Source organism: Amborella trichopoda, chromosome 1, assembly GCF_054954075.1.
Source record: "Amborella trichopoda isolate Santa Cruz 75 chromosome 1, AtrichopodaSantaCruz75HAP2 v2.0, whole genome shotgun sequence".
In the NCBI taxonomy this organism is placed as follows: Eukaryota; Viridiplantae; Streptophyta; class Magnoliopsida; order Amborellales; family Amborellaceae; genus Amborella; species Amborella trichopoda.
In genome coordinates, this window is record NC_142336.1 from 51,961,115 (window position 1) to 51,978,331 (window position 17,217).

General features: G+C 33.0%; 1 protein-coding gene across 5 annotated transcripts; it reads left to right on the forward strand.

Moving 5' to 3' along the window:
• The first annotated feature begins 8,176 nt into the window (after positions 1–8,176).
• On the forward strand, positions 8,177–13,923 carry LOC18434899 (uncharacterized). 5 transcript variants are annotated; one of them, XM_020667449.2, is made up of 5 exons: positions 8,241–8,405; positions 8,619–8,668; positions 11,145–11,229; positions 12,019–12,163; positions 12,666–13,923. In XM_020667449.2, the coding sequence occupies exons 3-5, from the start codon at positions 11,216–11,218 to the stop codon at positions 13,698–13,700; spliced, it is 1,194 nt and encodes a 397-aa protein (XP_020523108.1). In that variant the 5' UTR covers positions 8,241–8,405; positions 8,619–8,668; positions 11,145–11,215; the 3' UTR covers positions 13,701–13,923. The 5 variants fall into 5 exon arrangements, with proteins under 5 accessions (XP_006845023.1, XP_088728787.1, XP_020523108.1 ...); XM_006844960.4 differs by lacking the exon at positions 8,619–8,668 and having other exon boundaries at positions 8,177–8,405; XM_088872661.1 differs by lacking the exon at positions 8,619–8,668 and having other exon boundaries at positions 8,185–8,405; positions 11,978–12,163.
• Positions 13,924–17,217: the final 3,294 nt, after the last annotated feature.

The window sequence follows — 17,217 nt, forward strand, 5'->3', positions numbered from 1 at the left end:
CTAGATCTTGAAATTCACCAAATAGATAGTCGAGATTAATTGTTGGAAGGGTACTAATTTTGACCATATTGAGAGTGCAAATTGATTTTTTTTTTTTTGTCCGTAGGATTGACTATGAGGATGAATGGAATATGTGTGCAGAATTTGGGGTCATACAAATGGTGTGGTTGCATTATACTACTATAATATAGGGAAAAGTTTATATAGAGTCGAGGCTCTAAACAATCAAATAAGAGCTTACATCAAAAATTTCACTAGAAGAGGTTGTTTTGGTGCCCAAATATCCTTAAATTGATCATCTCGACATCAAGATACATGGACATAGGAAAAAAATAGATTTCAAGTTGTAGAAATAGTATATTTTGTAACGTATTTTTAGACTATCAATTTTCAAGATTTTCAAGTTTTTATAGATCTGCCGATCTATACTTATTTTTTAAGCTTTAAACTTTATAAATAAAGATAAAAGTATATTTTAATGCTATCACGAAGATATATCTTCAGTATTAAAACCACATTTCTTGACACTTTTTTAAGGTAGGCTCGAATTTGATTGTTTAGAGCCTAAGCTCAATACAAACCGCACTCATATATATATATATATATATATATATATATATATATATATATATATATATATATATATATATATATATATATATGATTCCCCTACCACATATAGAGCCGAGGCTCTAAACAATCAAATTAGAGCCTACATCAAAAATTTCAATATAATAGGTTGTTTTGATGCCCAAATATGTTCAAATTGATCATCTCGATATCAAGATGCATGGATATGAGAAAAAATGGTTTTCAAGTTTTGGAAATAGTGTATTTTGTAATGCACTTTTGGACCGTATTTTCAAGTTTTCATAAATGCATCGATCTATACTATTTTTGAAGTTTTAAACTTTATAAATAGATATGAAAATATATTTTAAGCCTATAATTTGAAGGTAGCCTCTAATTTGATTGTTTAGAACCTAGGCTCTATACAAACCACACCCTAAAACTTTTATATACTTTCCCCTATCCAACCACCCATTATGAATGGACAGCTAAGATGACCCCAATCACAATATCACGTCCCTACATTATTTTATTTTTAAAGTTTTTTCTACAAAATATTTTGACACCAAATTTTGGGCGTCCACTCCACTCTTAAAATCACCCTTGTAGAAAAATAAAAAATAAAATACTACTGGCCAAAAGTGTCATTACGATGAAGTTTGGATGGTGATGAAGATAGGCGAAATCACTCTTCATTTTCACCTATAGGCGTTTCGTAGTATCTTCCTATATATATATAGGAGAAAGTTTATAAAGAGCCGAGGCTCTAAACAATCAAATTTGATCCTACCTCAAAAATTTTACTAAAAGAGGTTGTTTTGGTCCCCAAATATCCTCAAGTTGATCATATTGACATCAAGATGCACGCACATGAGAAAAAAATGGATTTCAAGTTTTGGAAATAGTGTATTTTGTAATACGTTTTTGGACCGTCAATTTTAAAGATTTTCAAGTTTTCGTAGATCTCTCGATCTACACTATTTTTTAAGCTTTACACTTTAAAAATGAAAATAGAAATATGTTTTAAGGCTAACAAAAAGATTTCCAGTATTGATTTCTCGACACTATTTGAAGGTAGGCTCTAATTTGATTGTTTAGAGGCGAGGCTGTCACACTCCAAGTTTTCTAACATTCCTGAGGAGTGATTGACTATTCATATACTATATATCTAGCCTTCATGTTAATACCAGTTGTGAGCAAACTTTGTACATATTAAAATTACATTATTTGGTGTAATATGAATATACTAGTAGAAATTTCAATGTAACAATCTTAGACTTCAAAAATAAAATAAATAATTATTTATAGTGTGATGGTCCATATAAGTATTATGGTCCTTAGGGACTATCACCACTTTTGTTCACATTTTCCTTTCATATACCACGTCCTTTAGTTGACGTGGGCCTTAAATGTTTTGTATATAATATTATTATCACACCTCATGTATGAGGTAGAGCTTAATAAAATAATATAATAATGTGTCTTAAGAATTTAAATAGGAGAGGTGATGACTCCCACCCTAGAGAACTTTGTATAAGCTCTCCCAACACGTTGAGATCTTTCTCTTTCTAGTCGAAACGCAGTGAGCTCTTTCTCTCTCTAGCCAAATTTTACCAAAAGTCCCACTCAAACACTCAAATATTATAGGTAAGTGACCTCATGGTCTTGAAAAATAATATTTTTAGTAAAATTGTGGTATTCTATCTATTGTTAGGAATTTTAAATAATGTAAATTTTTAGAAATAAATTTATTTTTCCTATCTATTGTTGAGAATTTTAGATGCTGTAAATTATTAGAAATAAACGTGATATTTCTGCTTTTAGTAAACTTGTGAGATTTTCTTCTACTGTTTTGAATATTTAGACATTGTAAAATTCATGTGCTAATGACTGCCTCATTATTTGCAAAACTGATATTTTTGCACTTGATTGTAGCCTATAAAATGTTTATTAGTGAATTGGTAATTCCATAAATTGTAATAATTTCGTATTTAATTTTGGATTCCCATAAGGGTTATTGATATTATACTGTTATCAAGTTAGATTTTAATAATGTCCTTAAGAACTGTTACCTTTCAGAAATTATTGCCAAAATGTTTGACTAGCTACCTGTAGATGTTTCAATGAAAGTGATTATTATTAATTGCTTCAAGTGCACGTTAATGATTTTAATGATACTTTGAATACATGATATTGTTGTTTTCTAATGTTTAAAGAGTATCAACGATAATTTAAGTACGTGTGGACCTATCTGGGATGCCGGTATGAACTATTTAGACTTACCCGATACGGTGAGATATGTTTGAACCTGTCGGGATTATTTAGACCTATTCGGTTGCGTCGGTAGGGACTATTTGGACTCATAAGGGATGCCGGTGAGGTATGTTTGGACCTGCAGGGATTGCTTAGACCCATTCAATTATGCTTGGAAGGACTATTTGGACTCATGCGGTACGTCGGTGAGGTATATTTGGACCTACAGGGATTGTTTAGACCCATCCAGAACGCTGGTGGGATATATAGGTAGCCTACTTGGGACGCCAGTAGGGTATTTTGTGAAATCCTTTGAGTTATGCATTTCTGTTAAAATATTTATATGTATTTCAATCATTTTGATTATGTTTAATTATGCATTTTTTAAAGTGAAATTGTTATCGATAAATGTTTTTGCTTGCATTGTTTTTAATAGATCTCCATTTTTTAAAGTATTGATATCTTCCAACCATGATTATGTTTGAGGACTATGATGATCACTTACGAGTGGCCAAACTCAACAAACTATGGTAAATTCTTTTCAAGGTAATTACAGTCTCATAGTTGAATGCACAGCAGGACTAGCTTGTGAAGAAATTGTTGTCATAACTAAATTCTCTTTTGTAACTTTTGTTGAAATTCACCATTGTAAATTTTGTTCTATCAATAGATGTATACCTAAACCTTCATGTTAATATTAATTATGAGTAGATTTTATACAGACTCTTAGAAATGAAATATTGTTTTAGTGCAATAAATGATAAAGTTTAAAAATTTATTTTGTTAAGAATCGACTGTCACATCTCAAAGATTCTAATATTTTAAAACTTGTTGTGTGACATAGGCCCTATACAAACCGCACCCATGTATGTACATACACATATATAGGGTGCGGTTTCTATAAGGTTGCAACCTTAAACAATCCAATTAAGACGCACCTTAAAATTTTATCATAACTTGTAATTTTGTTGTAAAAATTCTTAGTATTATCTTAAAATCTATTTTCATACTTAATTCGAAAATTTTAAATTTCAAAAATAGTTATAATTACGTAGATCTATAAATATATAAAAATCTCGAAAATGAACGGTCTAGATAATATGTTACAAGATGCACTATTTTCAAAACTCAAAAACTTTTTTTTTTTTTTTCATATGCATATATCTCGTTGTCGAGATGATCGATTAGAGTGTTTTTTCAAGATTAAAACAACATTTTTGATAGATTTTTGAAGTCCATCTGTGATTCTACATTTTAAGGTTGCAACCTTATATAAATTTTTCCCATATATATATATATATATATATATATATACAATGAGACTATGTACCTTTGGTACAAGGATATCACAATTATTTATAATCATTCAATGTGAAATCTGATAGCTTGGGTGTATCACAAATTTTGAAGGTTTTTTTTTTTTTTTTTACTTTGAGCTTAGTCAATTGAATTAATGTAAGCACCCAATTTTACATCCAATAATCAAGATTAATTGTGACCACTTTGTACTAAAGGTAAATGGTCTCATTGTATATATATATATATAAAGTTTTCTCAACACCTATAGGCGAAAATGAATAGTGATTTCTAATATGCTCATCACCATCCAAAGTTCATCGTACGGTCACGATTGTCCGGTAGTATTTTAATTTTAAATATTTTTCTATAAATTTGAATGATCTAAAATTTGGAGTATGTGTACATCTTAGTAAGGCGAACCTAATAAAAATATGAAAAAAAAATATTTCACAAACTATAATTTGACCAAAATAACGCCATTAAATTTTAGGGGTATTTTGGTCAGTTTATATTTTACAAATTATTTTTTTAATATTTTTATTAGATTTTTATATTTTTTATGAACATACACTCCAAATTTCAAATCATTCTGATTTATGAAAAAAAAAAAAAAAAGTTGAAACACTACTAGATAAATATAACCGTGCGATGAATTTTGGATTGTGATGAGCATAGGCGAAATCACTGTTTATTGTCGCCTATAGGCGTTGTGTAGTGTTTTTCATATATATATATATATTACGGTGCTACACTATAGAGCATTTTATAATTGTACTCAACAAATATTGAGCACTTACGTACCCTTATTATATATAAAGAGAGAGAAAAGAGAGTTTCAACAAAGGGTATGGTGCAATGGTAGGGTTTCTAGAGGGTGGAGGGGTGTCGCCAACTTCCAACTAATTGATTTGGAAGCGAAAGGGGGGAACCTCTTACAATTTGGTAATAATAAGAAAAAATGTTTCATGCAGACTGGACCGTATTTTTGCATATGGGGTCCAGAAAGTGTAAAGCATCTATTTTAAAGATAGAGGCAAGTAGGTGTTCCATCTAAAAACAATAGAAACTAACGGTCTAAATGTTTTCTTACTATAATTATTATTTTTAGTTTTTAAAAATTATTTGTTTTTCCATATTCATGATCTTCATATTAGAGATTATATGACTTTAAAAATTAAGTCTTAAAATCCATCTCAAAAATAGATTTATTCATAAACCTGTATTTCTACATATACGGGCTTGGCCGCATAGAAACCGGCTCCTAATAATACTAACAACAAATATTCCTGTGAGACCTCTTCTTTTGGCACATATAACATGCTCCCTCAACGACACACCAAGCATCTAAGCTAGTTTCCCTTTATCTTTTTCTGCATGATGGCGCAGTTGAGGGGTATACACATAATTATGAGAATAACACGTATCCTATTTTCATTTAAATTGTAGTCATGGTGGGTTTCGGTTGATAAATAGATTCTTTTATCAACTACTGGCCATTGGCTTAACACTGAAGTAAGATAACATACAGTTACATATTAATAAGTTTTTAAGTGATGGAATAATTTATAAGTATAGGTAACTATATGGTTATCATCATCAAAACCATTTTCTAACTAATTGGGGTCAACTAAATGAATATCAGTCCGTCACTCTGCTCTATTAAGGGCTATATCCTCAATAAGGTCATACGTCTCCATACATTTCCTCACTACTTCCAACATTCTTCTGTTAGGTCTACCCCATGTTATTTTTTAGTCTTCCATTTGAAATAATTCGTATTTCCTAACAGATGTTGTGCTGGGTTTGCGCTACACATAGCCAGCCCACTTAAGTCTATTCACTCTTTTCTTATCACCCATCGGTGCCATACTTAAATTTTTCTGAATGTATTCATTTTGAATCATATCCCTTATTGTCTTGTCATTCATCCATCTTCATTTTCGCTACACTTATTCTATGGGTATATTGTTTTTTAATCGCCCAACAATCCACCTCATAAAGTAAAGTTGGTCTCACGATTGTCTTATAGAACTTGTCATGCAGCTTCATTGGTATGCGCTAATCACATAAAATTTTGATTATATATTTTCATTTCGTCTACCCAGCTCTAATTCTATGTAAAATATCTTCCTCCATCTTTATAGTTTTCTAGATTATTGACCCAAGATAATTCAAAAATTAGTATTTGAACAACTTTTAGGCATTGATGCTCCGTAGACACGTTGTGCTCTTTATCGGTAACTCATTTTTGTTTAGGAAAAATAATATGAAGATATGTCAAGCCAACATAAAAAAACAAGTACAAAATTAAACCACTAGAAGGAATAGTCATAACCTCAAATACCAAACCATCAAAATTAATAACTTTACTGGAAAAAAATAAATGACAGTATAATGGCTTATCACGATTTATATAGTCGACTCTAATTAATTGGAAAATTTTTTTGACGATAATAACTTGAAAAAATAAAAGACATAAAAGAAGCCAAAGAACATATAAAGTAAAAAAAACTACAAACTTGCATAATCTCTTATTGTATATCAATGTACTTTCACATGGCATATTTACATCGACATTTGTGTGAATGCTCGTTGCATTTCTATATATGTTTTATGTTTATAAGAAGCATTTCTATATATGTTTCATTGCATATTCACGCTATTATTTATCTCATTGCTTATTTCATATCTACGTGCAATGTACATAATCCCACTTATGTTTGAAAAATGAGAAAATGTTGAAAGTGAAGTGTAGCGGTCAGGAGTCGCTTTACACAGAGCCCAGGAAAAGGCAAAGACAAATCGAGGATCTGTGTTTGCCTACCCATCCCTATATCCCAAACAAACAAAGGTCAGATTTTCGAGAAAAAGATACTTTTTTAATAAGAAAAGACGAGCTCGTCCTTTCCGGACTTCAAAATGGTTTTATTACGGTTTACCCCAAAAGCGATTTCTTCTACCCGCCCTTAAGTTTGAATATTTTTGGAGTGAACCATTTAGTGCCCCAAACGTTCACCCAATTGCCCTAGTGTGATTCCGAAATAGCCCTTTACGTCGCTCCGCTGACCATTATGCCCCTCCTTTTTTTATTTTTGAGTAGCCATCTTTCTCTACGATTTTATAGGCTTATTGTTTAGAATTATCTTTTCATGAGATTTGTATACGTAAGAGGTTTATATAAGGTTGCAATCTTAACAAGTAGAATTAAAGGTGCAAGTCGTTTGCATGTTGAAAGGCCTTTTAATTGATTATTTTGACATCGAGATGTATAAATATGGAAAGAGACAAAAGATTTCGAGTCCACAAAATAATGTATCCAATATATTATTTGGACCGTCTATTTTCAAGATTTTCACGTGTTTATAGATCTACTTGATTTGAATCATTTTTAAAGTTTAAAATTTTATAATTAAAGATAAAAATAGAGTCCCAAGCCACCATGAAAATTGTTTATACCAAAATTACATTTATGATAAAATTTAGAGGTGTGTTTTAATTAGATTGTTTAAGATTGCAACCTTGTATAAACCACACATTTTTGTATGAAGTGCCAATTTTAAACAATCCAAATAAAATGTGCTTCTAAAGCTCATCAAAAACATGTAATTTTGGTATCAGAAATTCTAATGATTATCTCAAAATATACAATTATGAAATTTAAAACTCAAAAAATACTGTATATTACAAAAATCTACGAATAGATGAAAATATTGTAAATTAATTGGATAATTAATTTAAGTTCAATTTTTATAATTTCTGTAAATTTTATTTCCCCTATTAATCTTGTGCATTGCGCTAATGCACATCTGTATTGTATGTTACATGCTACACCATTGATCCTTTTTTATCAGTGGTGGAGATTAACCCTAGTTTCCAGTGACAGATGTGCACTTGATCACGGATAATCTTTAACGTCCATCATTCAGAACGGATGGTGGATGGCCATTTTCACGCGCATCAGTGAGAAACTACTGTGCTTAAGGGTATTATTGGCACATTGCAAATTTAAGGGCATTTCTGACACAATTTAAGAGATAAAGGAACATTCCGTAAATTGCACATGAGGAGGGCACTTATGCTATTTCCCAGTATCTAATGGCTCGTTATTTTTTCTCTCCAGGCATGACTCCATTTTAAACTTCGTGCTCAATGCTTCCTCCTAAAAATGCTTGTTCTCCCAGAGTCTCTGAAGATACTGTGAAGCACCTTTAATGGCGGAAAAGTACGGACGCGAGGGTTTTAAAGGGCATTTTGGTCATTCTCTTCTTCCTGCGATCTGACTGGTAAGTTAAGCTACAGTAATGTAGAGATAGGGAGAGAAATGGTTTAAGTCTGCCCAACTTTAGCTGAAAAGATTGTTGATACACTATTTTGATTAATACATTTCTTGTGTAAAGACTATCACAAGGAGCTTTCCATTTTTCTGCAACTTTTGCTTCTATTAAGATTCTTCTCCGATGTAGTTATTGGCTCTCTCTCTCCCTTTCTCTCTGCAGATATGCCTTCTCTTTCTCTTTCGATGACTCCCTTTGTCAGATGAGTGAATGTAAGCAACTGCTACACAAAAAAGAAAAAAATAGAATAAAAGGAAGCTCACACAGTAATGGTGTTTTCCCTCATTGATTTTTCTTTCTTCTTATGGATTTTGAATCAACTTATATATATTTTTTCCTGTTTTGTTCAGTTAAAAACACTATTAGTTTTTGTGATTTTTATGTATTTTAGTTTTTTTGTAGGATGAATGCTAAGTATTGGCTAAATTTATGTTCAAATGGCATTATCCGATTATTGAGAATAATATTTGTGAAATGAAAATCATATTATATGTTAGCCTGTTAGATTTCTTTTATCGTATTAATTTATTTTATCAAAAAACTAAATACTAGGATACAAATACATTATAATTTTATCAAGGTCTTGGCTAAAGATTGTCAGGTTATTATGATTTATTTCGAAATTTTAAATCTTTTATTGTTCTTTCATGAGAGCTTTCTTATTTTATTTTTTTCGATGTATTATTGTTTTTTTGGATATTTTATTATTTGGAGGAAGTCCCTATTATTCCCTTCTTTTGTGATGATGACCAAAATGACCTGCAATTTCCTGTAAATCCAGTGACTCGCACGGTTCTATATTCCAAGTAATCGGCTGAGGACATCATTGCCATTAGGTTACATTTCGCAGGGTCTTATGGTCATTTTGCAAATAATGAACTTACCAACTTTTACAAAAAAACAAATATATTCAGAAAGTCAGATTTGAGCGCTTTTTTCCTGCTCGCAAAAGCCGACTGAATCAAATAGAAAAGAGTACCCTGTTTTTGTATCTGATTTTTCAGAGAAATACACGGTTTCTGAATCTGAGTCGTCCATTTGATTAAAGCTGAATCTTAGCCGTCCATATCATGCATTCTTACTGTACTCATTTGTGAAGTGGGCCATTACTTTTTTCCATAGTGCAAAGGTGCGTCATTACTTACTACGCGCACATTGCTCCTCCTTATTGTCACCAATAAATGCATATCTCAATTCAAACTCTCTCTCTCTAGAATGGGCTTTGAGAATGTTGGTCCTCTCTCTCAAGAATGGGCTCTGAGAATGTTGGTCCTCGCCTATCGTAAATATTTATCATGGAAAAGAAAATATTCATTATTCTTATTTTATAATACTTTCCTCTTTCTGCTTTTCTCTCTCTCTGATACTATTTAGTCAGTCAAATGTTGGCTTATGGTTGGTGTTGGAATTTCCAATTTTGGCCGAGATCTCTTGCATATGAATATTAAAACATACTGTTTTTTTTTTTAAAGTACAAAAACATATTGGTAATTATTGATGCATTTTTTGTTGGGCAAACTGATTTGCTTGTCTCTAGTTCTTGAGAGAAAAAATTCGTGCCCATAATTTATCCATTTTGATGGATTCTCCCTGTTCATTGGCCCAAGTTTTTTTTTTTTTTTTTTTTATTCTGATTTTAAGCAAGTAAAGAAATATATTATTTTGATGCGCTCCTATATTCATTTATCTGTCAATAAATGCCCAGAGTATGGGCCAACAATGGCGACATTTCAACTAAAAAAATCACCGCCCCTTCTTTTATTCTTCTACTTTTAGTATCGTGATAGAGAAAAGTGAATTAGTGAAGGTAAATTTGTTTAGTGCATTTCTCCAAAGATTTATGGAAAAGGGTTGTTCTTCTGAAAAATATATTTGAGAGTTGAGGGAAAGGAACCTTTAAAGTTTCATGTTCTGGTAATTGTGATTTGAGTTTCATTGTTTGAGATATGACCATTATCATTTCTTTTATCATCATCTTTTGTTTTTTTGGGGGCTGCAATGTGTTCTACAAATCCACATTCATAAATACCATGCACTTCCTCACCAGGTTTGAGATGGAATTCGCTATCCTGGTTTTCTCTGGAAAATGAAATCCTTATTTTTCTGGTTCTTTTAGGTTTGACACTTGCTGGTGATATTACTATGACTAATGCACAATGTATTTCTAGGAAATTTCAGACCATGCATTAAATGGTTAGTTCATTGTATCAAAAGATTTGAAATGCTATGTGATTTTCACTATATCCAATGATCCCGGGGAAGCTTTAAATGCCATGTTCATGCCCATGTTTGTGGATAGAGAGCCCAACTGTGATGTTATAGAAAGCATTTATGGCAAAAGTCATGGGGACACCTCACATGTGGTGGTGCATCCTCTCTCTCACTAAATCACTTATTCCTTACCTAATCAAATTTAATCCTACCCCAGCTTGTCACCTTTTTGCACAACAAAGCTGGGTTAAGCCCAACATATTACTTCTAAATAGGGGCACAATGGTCCACTTGGTAAATTAGGACCACCCATATGCATTTTATTTCAATTTTTTGCTTTTTAATTTCTTTTTTTTAACTATCCTATTGGCCTAGTTGTGTGAAGCCATCTTTCTCTCTGTCATGTGTCTTTTTCAGATTTCTTGAAGATGTTAGCCCCTAGTTTCTCTTTTCATGTCTGCTTTGTTCTTGTGGCAGGGTTTTATTGAATTAACCATATCTTGGAAGACAAAAGTTCTCTTTGTCGGTTGCTAATCAGTAACTTGCAAATGCCGAAAGCAAGGTATGAATCCTCTACTGGTAATGCTTACATGTTGCAGATTTCCACGTATGTTGCACTCTATAATTACCAATTATGGCTATGAAATTTTTTTTTTTTTTTTCCCAAAATACATGTTTTAAAAGTATAGGGCATAGATAAGGCATCCATTTTTCTCATCTATTGTGGGCATATGGAGTTTGCGTGATGATCAATATTCTAGAATATAAATCAGCCTTACTGCTAATGATTTTGCATATTGAGGAGTTTTCAGTGAGATCTATTTAAGAATCTATTCTATTGTTATATTGGCTGTCATGCCATGTTTGAATGGTGGCTTGAACTGATGCTATATTAGATATAATTTGATTTTTATGTAATCTGGTACAAAGTTGGACATAGTTTAATCTGAATTTACCCTATGCAAAAATGGCAGGCCGATATTGGGCCTGAGATGAGCATGTGTGCAAAATTTAGGGTTCAACGAACCGCTCTTAACTTTAGCGGGCAGTATAAGCCTGTTGGCTTATAGGATCTTTTTCCACACACACTCGCACCAATTGTGCCTTTATGCATGTGGGTATCATTGGCACTATGGCCAGACCCTTTCGAGTTTGTTTTCTGATTCTGCCCATCTGATCTCAGCTCTTTCAAAATCTCTCTTTCTTTTAGGATCTTGAAAAAGGTGGTGGTATCTATTATTAAAACTCTAAAAGTGACTCAAGTCCCCATATTTACTTCATTTTTCCCTTTTCTGTTTGATCTTTCACAGATGTGATCTTAGATTGACACTTTTTACTGGGTGTGTTGCAGAGGAGAAATGCCTCAAAGGTCCTCTCCAACTGCTGTGGCTTCCCGACCTCTGCAACTAAAGACATTGAGCCCCCATGACCATGATACTACACATCGTAGTCCCAAACTCGGAGATCGTAGGTCTCCCAGGAGCCCCCTCCCTGAGGTAAGTACATATATATGTTTATTCATTCTTTGACACACATCACATATATTTTTTATTCACTTGTACATACCTACATAACATAGGTCCATTGGAATGCATGCATACATACACATTAATGTGATTAACAGATACACATTTAGTTTTACTTATCGTTCTCCAAGTCTTAGCCTCTTTATAATTTTCTAACTCTGACTCTTGTGTCTGTGTTTAAAATAAATTTTTGACTTTTAAAATACGTTTTTGGACATAAATTTTTCTTATGACATGCCGATGGGTTCCAAAAATTCCTTTCTCCCAGACTTCATTTGAAATTCATCTAGAAAAAGCAGAAGCACTATGTAAGATCTACAGGGTTTCGAAAAAAGGAAAAAAAGAAAGAAAGAAAAAAAGCAAATGAATTTAGTTCCATATTCCTTTAAACTCCAATTTATGTGAATTGCTGTTTTTTTTTTTTTTTAATGTTCTGATCATCTATGTCTTCGGGAAATTTTCACTTGTATAGCCAAGAAAGCGAACCAGTAAGATCTCCATCCTTGAAACCCAACTGAGCCAAGTTCAAGACGAAGTAAAGAAGCTCAAGGAGAAGCTTGCTTCTGCCGAAACTGCCAAGAAGAAGGCCCTAGACGAGCTCGAAGAAACGAAGTGCCAAATCTCTCAGTTCCATGATGTACCATCCCAAGATATACAGCCCAATCCTACCAATGATACACCACCCCTGTCATCCCATGATACACCACCATTTGGGACAGAAACCCTGGAGATTCCGGTAGGTGCACCAGAAAATAAGGTGGAAGAGGTGAGGGCAAAATCAGTTGAGAAAAAGGAGGTTGAGGATCCAAGGGCAAAATCTGAAGAAAAAATGGGCATTGAAGAGCCTAGGGCAATATTGGAAGATAAAATAGTGGTTGAAGAGTCCATGGCAAAATCATTAGAGAAAGAGGAGGTTGAAGAGCCTGAAGACAAATTGGAAGAGAAAACAGAGGTGAAAGAGTTGGGGGCAAAACTGGAAGAGAAAAAGATGGTTAAGGAGCAGAGGGCTGAGTTTGAGATAGAAGAGGTTGAGTGGCCTGGGGCAAAATCGTCAGATATAAGCGAAGCTGAGGACCCATTGGCAAAGAAGCAAGAGTTGGAACAAATAAGGGCAAAACTGGAAAAAAAAGAAAAGGAGAATGAGGAGCTGAGGGACGGGCCAAGCCGAGTCAAAGCTGAGCTCGAAGCTGAGAAAGAGAGATCGGCTCAGCTTGAGGCCCAGCTCAAAGAAGCCGAGTCAGCTCGGCTCGTGTTAGAGAATGAGATGAAAAGAGCCAGAGTTCAGAGTGAGCAGTGGAGGAAGGCAGCTGAGGCTGCAGCTGCTGTTTTGGCCAGCACAGAGCCGAATGGAATTGGTGGTTCGGATCGGGCAGTCTCTCGGTTCGGTGGGTTCGAGCCAACTGGTTACGAAGGGTTGGGGTCGCCTGTTGGTGATGAGATGGAAGGAGGGAAGAGGAAGGGGATGAGAATGTTTGGGGAATTGTGGAAAAGGAAAGGGCAAAAGTGAACCTTGTCTTTCACTTTACTTTTTTTTTTTTCGTATCTCCTTTTCTAATTTTTCTTAATTTCTTGTGTGCTAGGTTTATTTTTCCCTTCTTTCTTTTATGTTCTTTAGGCTTAAAAGGCGCGCTTTGGTGTCCTGGTTTTTGGATGTTGAATGGTAATATAAATGGGCATAGTACAAAGGTTTAGGCTGAGGACTAAAGTAGGCCTGTTTTGTACCACTCAAACGGAATTATTTGTTGTTATTTTTTTTTATTATTTAAGATAGTCATTTATTTTTTGTATATAAAGGTCACAATCATTTTTGTCTCTTAAATTTCAAAATGGGTGTTTTAGAACAAAAAAAAATACTTGAATTTCATAATTCATCTTAAGCTATTTAATTTGATATTTAATGAGTCGAATGATTGTGACTTCTATATACAAAAGATAAATGGTTTTTTTGTAGACAATTCCCTTGCTATAAAAAAAAACCTTATGTTTTTAGTCACAACCCTCTTTTAATATTAGCATTGGACAAAGACCTTGCCGTTTGTTTGTTGGATCAAGATTTTGGGGCATGCCGGCCATTGTTACAGTATGGGTTGGATGACCCAAATTTAACAATCTAGGCAGCTCGTGTTTAGGTCAGAAGTATTTTTGGCTTTGTTTATTATGTGTTTTATTTTTCTTCATGCATCTAGAATCTACACTTTTTCGCAAAATTTCAGCTCAAAATGATTTATAGAAAATTAATTAAAAAATAAAGTGCTCATGCATGTTGGCTGCTGGCTTTTGGATATGCTTAAATTAAATTTGGGTTGTCAAATACTATTTAAAATGTTAGGTGGCTCTTAAGATCATCTTTCTTGTTTATTTATTTAAGAAATAATAGGAGTGCAATTTTTGCATTCAATTTCAATGTAGTGTTAACCTGCAGGGAATGGGCATTTTCCATGAACTATGTGCGCTTCACAAGTTCAATAGCCACATATGAAAAGCTTATAACCCCATAGAAAACAAGTCTTTTACACATCAGAAAAAGTGTTTTGTGAGTCAGGCGGACTCACTAGCCTGCACAATCATTAATGTCCATGCACACAACTAAAGATTCATGTCCAATGGATGGGAAAATATTCTAATAAAAAATATTTTAAAATTTTATTTTATTTTTTATATTCATGATCATCATAGTGTAGATCATGGATCACTATAAAATTGATTTCAAGGTCGATACAAATAATGGGTCTTCAAGGAAGCCCACATGAAAATAGTACGAGTCGGGGACTCATAAAAACCAGGTCTTTTACATAAATCAAAATCTTCTTGGAAGATACTTGCTATTTGCCATTACATTTTTCCAATCCTCCATTCACTCCCTTGATTTTGTGGATCGAGCTTTCGCAACCTAATGACCATCTCTACAAAATAAATAATATTCAAATGCACTGTGTACGCCTCTATGTATATTCTTTAGAAAATAATGTTTTATTATCATCAAAGTTTTTTTTTAATTATTTGGGATCGGCTTAGAAAACAATGTTTAACATTAAAATAAAGAGCATTTAATAATGTGACTATTAGATTTCAGTACTTCGGAACACAAAATCTAATTCGATTTCAGTATGGAAATACTCAAACTAATGATGTTCCAAAACTTTGCAAAACTGAGTGCTCTTTTATTTTGAAAATACTCATCTAATGATCCCAGATAGCTCGTTTGCTCTTTTATTTTTTAAAATACTCAGTCAATCCCAAGTTGAATCCAAGGTATCCTTTACTAAGCAATATATTAAATTATTAATAACCACATTTAGAACCTTAAAAAAGGAAGGGAAAACATTGGAAAAGTCCTTGTAAAAGTTGGATATCTAAGAAAAGAATATTTTATTTTATATTTTATGTTGAAATTGTGAACTGAAATATCTTCTGATATTTATATGTAAAAATGCGATTGGGAAGTTTAGGTTTCGGGCCCATTTTTTAGTGAAGCAGGATTCGGAACTCGCACTTGGGACCTGAGATATCACTTGTATTGATGGGCCCAGAACTCCAATTTTCATACCCATCATTGTAATAGTTTTTTTTTTTGGTAAAGCTGGGTTCAAAACTTCTTGTTTTGAACCTGCCATTTTTTTTATTTATTGAAATGGTGCAGGTGGAGCTTCAAGTTCCAAACGCAGCACATATTTTTTTCATTTTGAATCCATGGGTTTCGAATTTCAAGTTCCTAACCCACTATGCAATTTTTTAAAAAAATGTTGGGTTTGGAATTTCAAGTTCCAATCACACCACACAATCTTTTTGCAAAACTAGTGAGTTGCTCAACCACAACTCCTTTCGCTAATAGAAAATATAAAAAAGCTATTTTGAACATGTTATATTGTGGAAAAGAAAGGAAAAAGGAAAAAAGTCTCAACATAAAATATAAAATGGAACTATATGTCATTAGACCATTTACTTTTAATGAGGAAGTCAGATGTGATAGATGGCAAGTAGTGTCTTCTTGATTGGGCATAAAGTCTAAATAAAATTTTTCGAATTATGTGATATTCTTCAAGCTATCTATATGTGATGGTCAAGAGTGATTGTGACCTCTTTATACCAAAATAAATAGTCTTATAATGTACAATTTCGTATGAAGTAACAACGATTGTGTGAGATATGAACAATATATTGGGATTTTTCTATAATTTCTCCAAAATCAGACCGAGAGACCTTGATTAAAAAGCATCATCATCGGAGCATTTTTCCACTTATTGGGATTAGCTATATGAATCTTGGTCCGTCATTCTACTCTATTATTAGTAATACCCTCAGTGACATCATAAGTCTTCATATATTTTCTCACTACTTTTAACCATATCCTTTTAAACCTACCCTTTGTCTTTTTTTAACTTTCTAGTTAAACCAACTCACACTTGCAGTTAATCTTTGTTGCATATAGCCAACCCACCTAAGTCTAATATCTTATCTTATTATCTATTGGAACCGTACCTAGGTTCTCTCAAATGTATTTATTCGAATTCTATCATTATTGGCTTGCCACTCATTCATCTCAACGTCCTCATCTCAATTACAATAATCCTATGTGTATGTTGTTCCTTGACCATCCAACATTTCGCCTTATAAAGCAAACCTAGTCTCACAATTATCTTATAGAACTTTCCCTTCAACATCATTGGTATGCGACGATCACATAAAACTTTGGTTGCATATTTCTACTTCGTCTATCCAGCTTCAATTTTACATGAGACATGTTCCTCGATCTTTCCATTTTTTTGGATTATTGAACCACAATATCAAAAGCGTGCTCTTGTTTATATTTTTTGGCAGTCAATCTTAATTACTTTCTCATCTCTTGCCTATTATTACGAAGCTTGCATTCTATGTACTATTTTTTAGTCCGACTAATTTTAAAAATTTTAGATTCTAGAGCATTCCTCCAAAGCTCTAACTTTGTGTTGATGCCGTTTCAGTTCTCATCGACCAAAACTATGTCATTTACAAACAACATATACCTCAGTACTTCATTTTGTAAA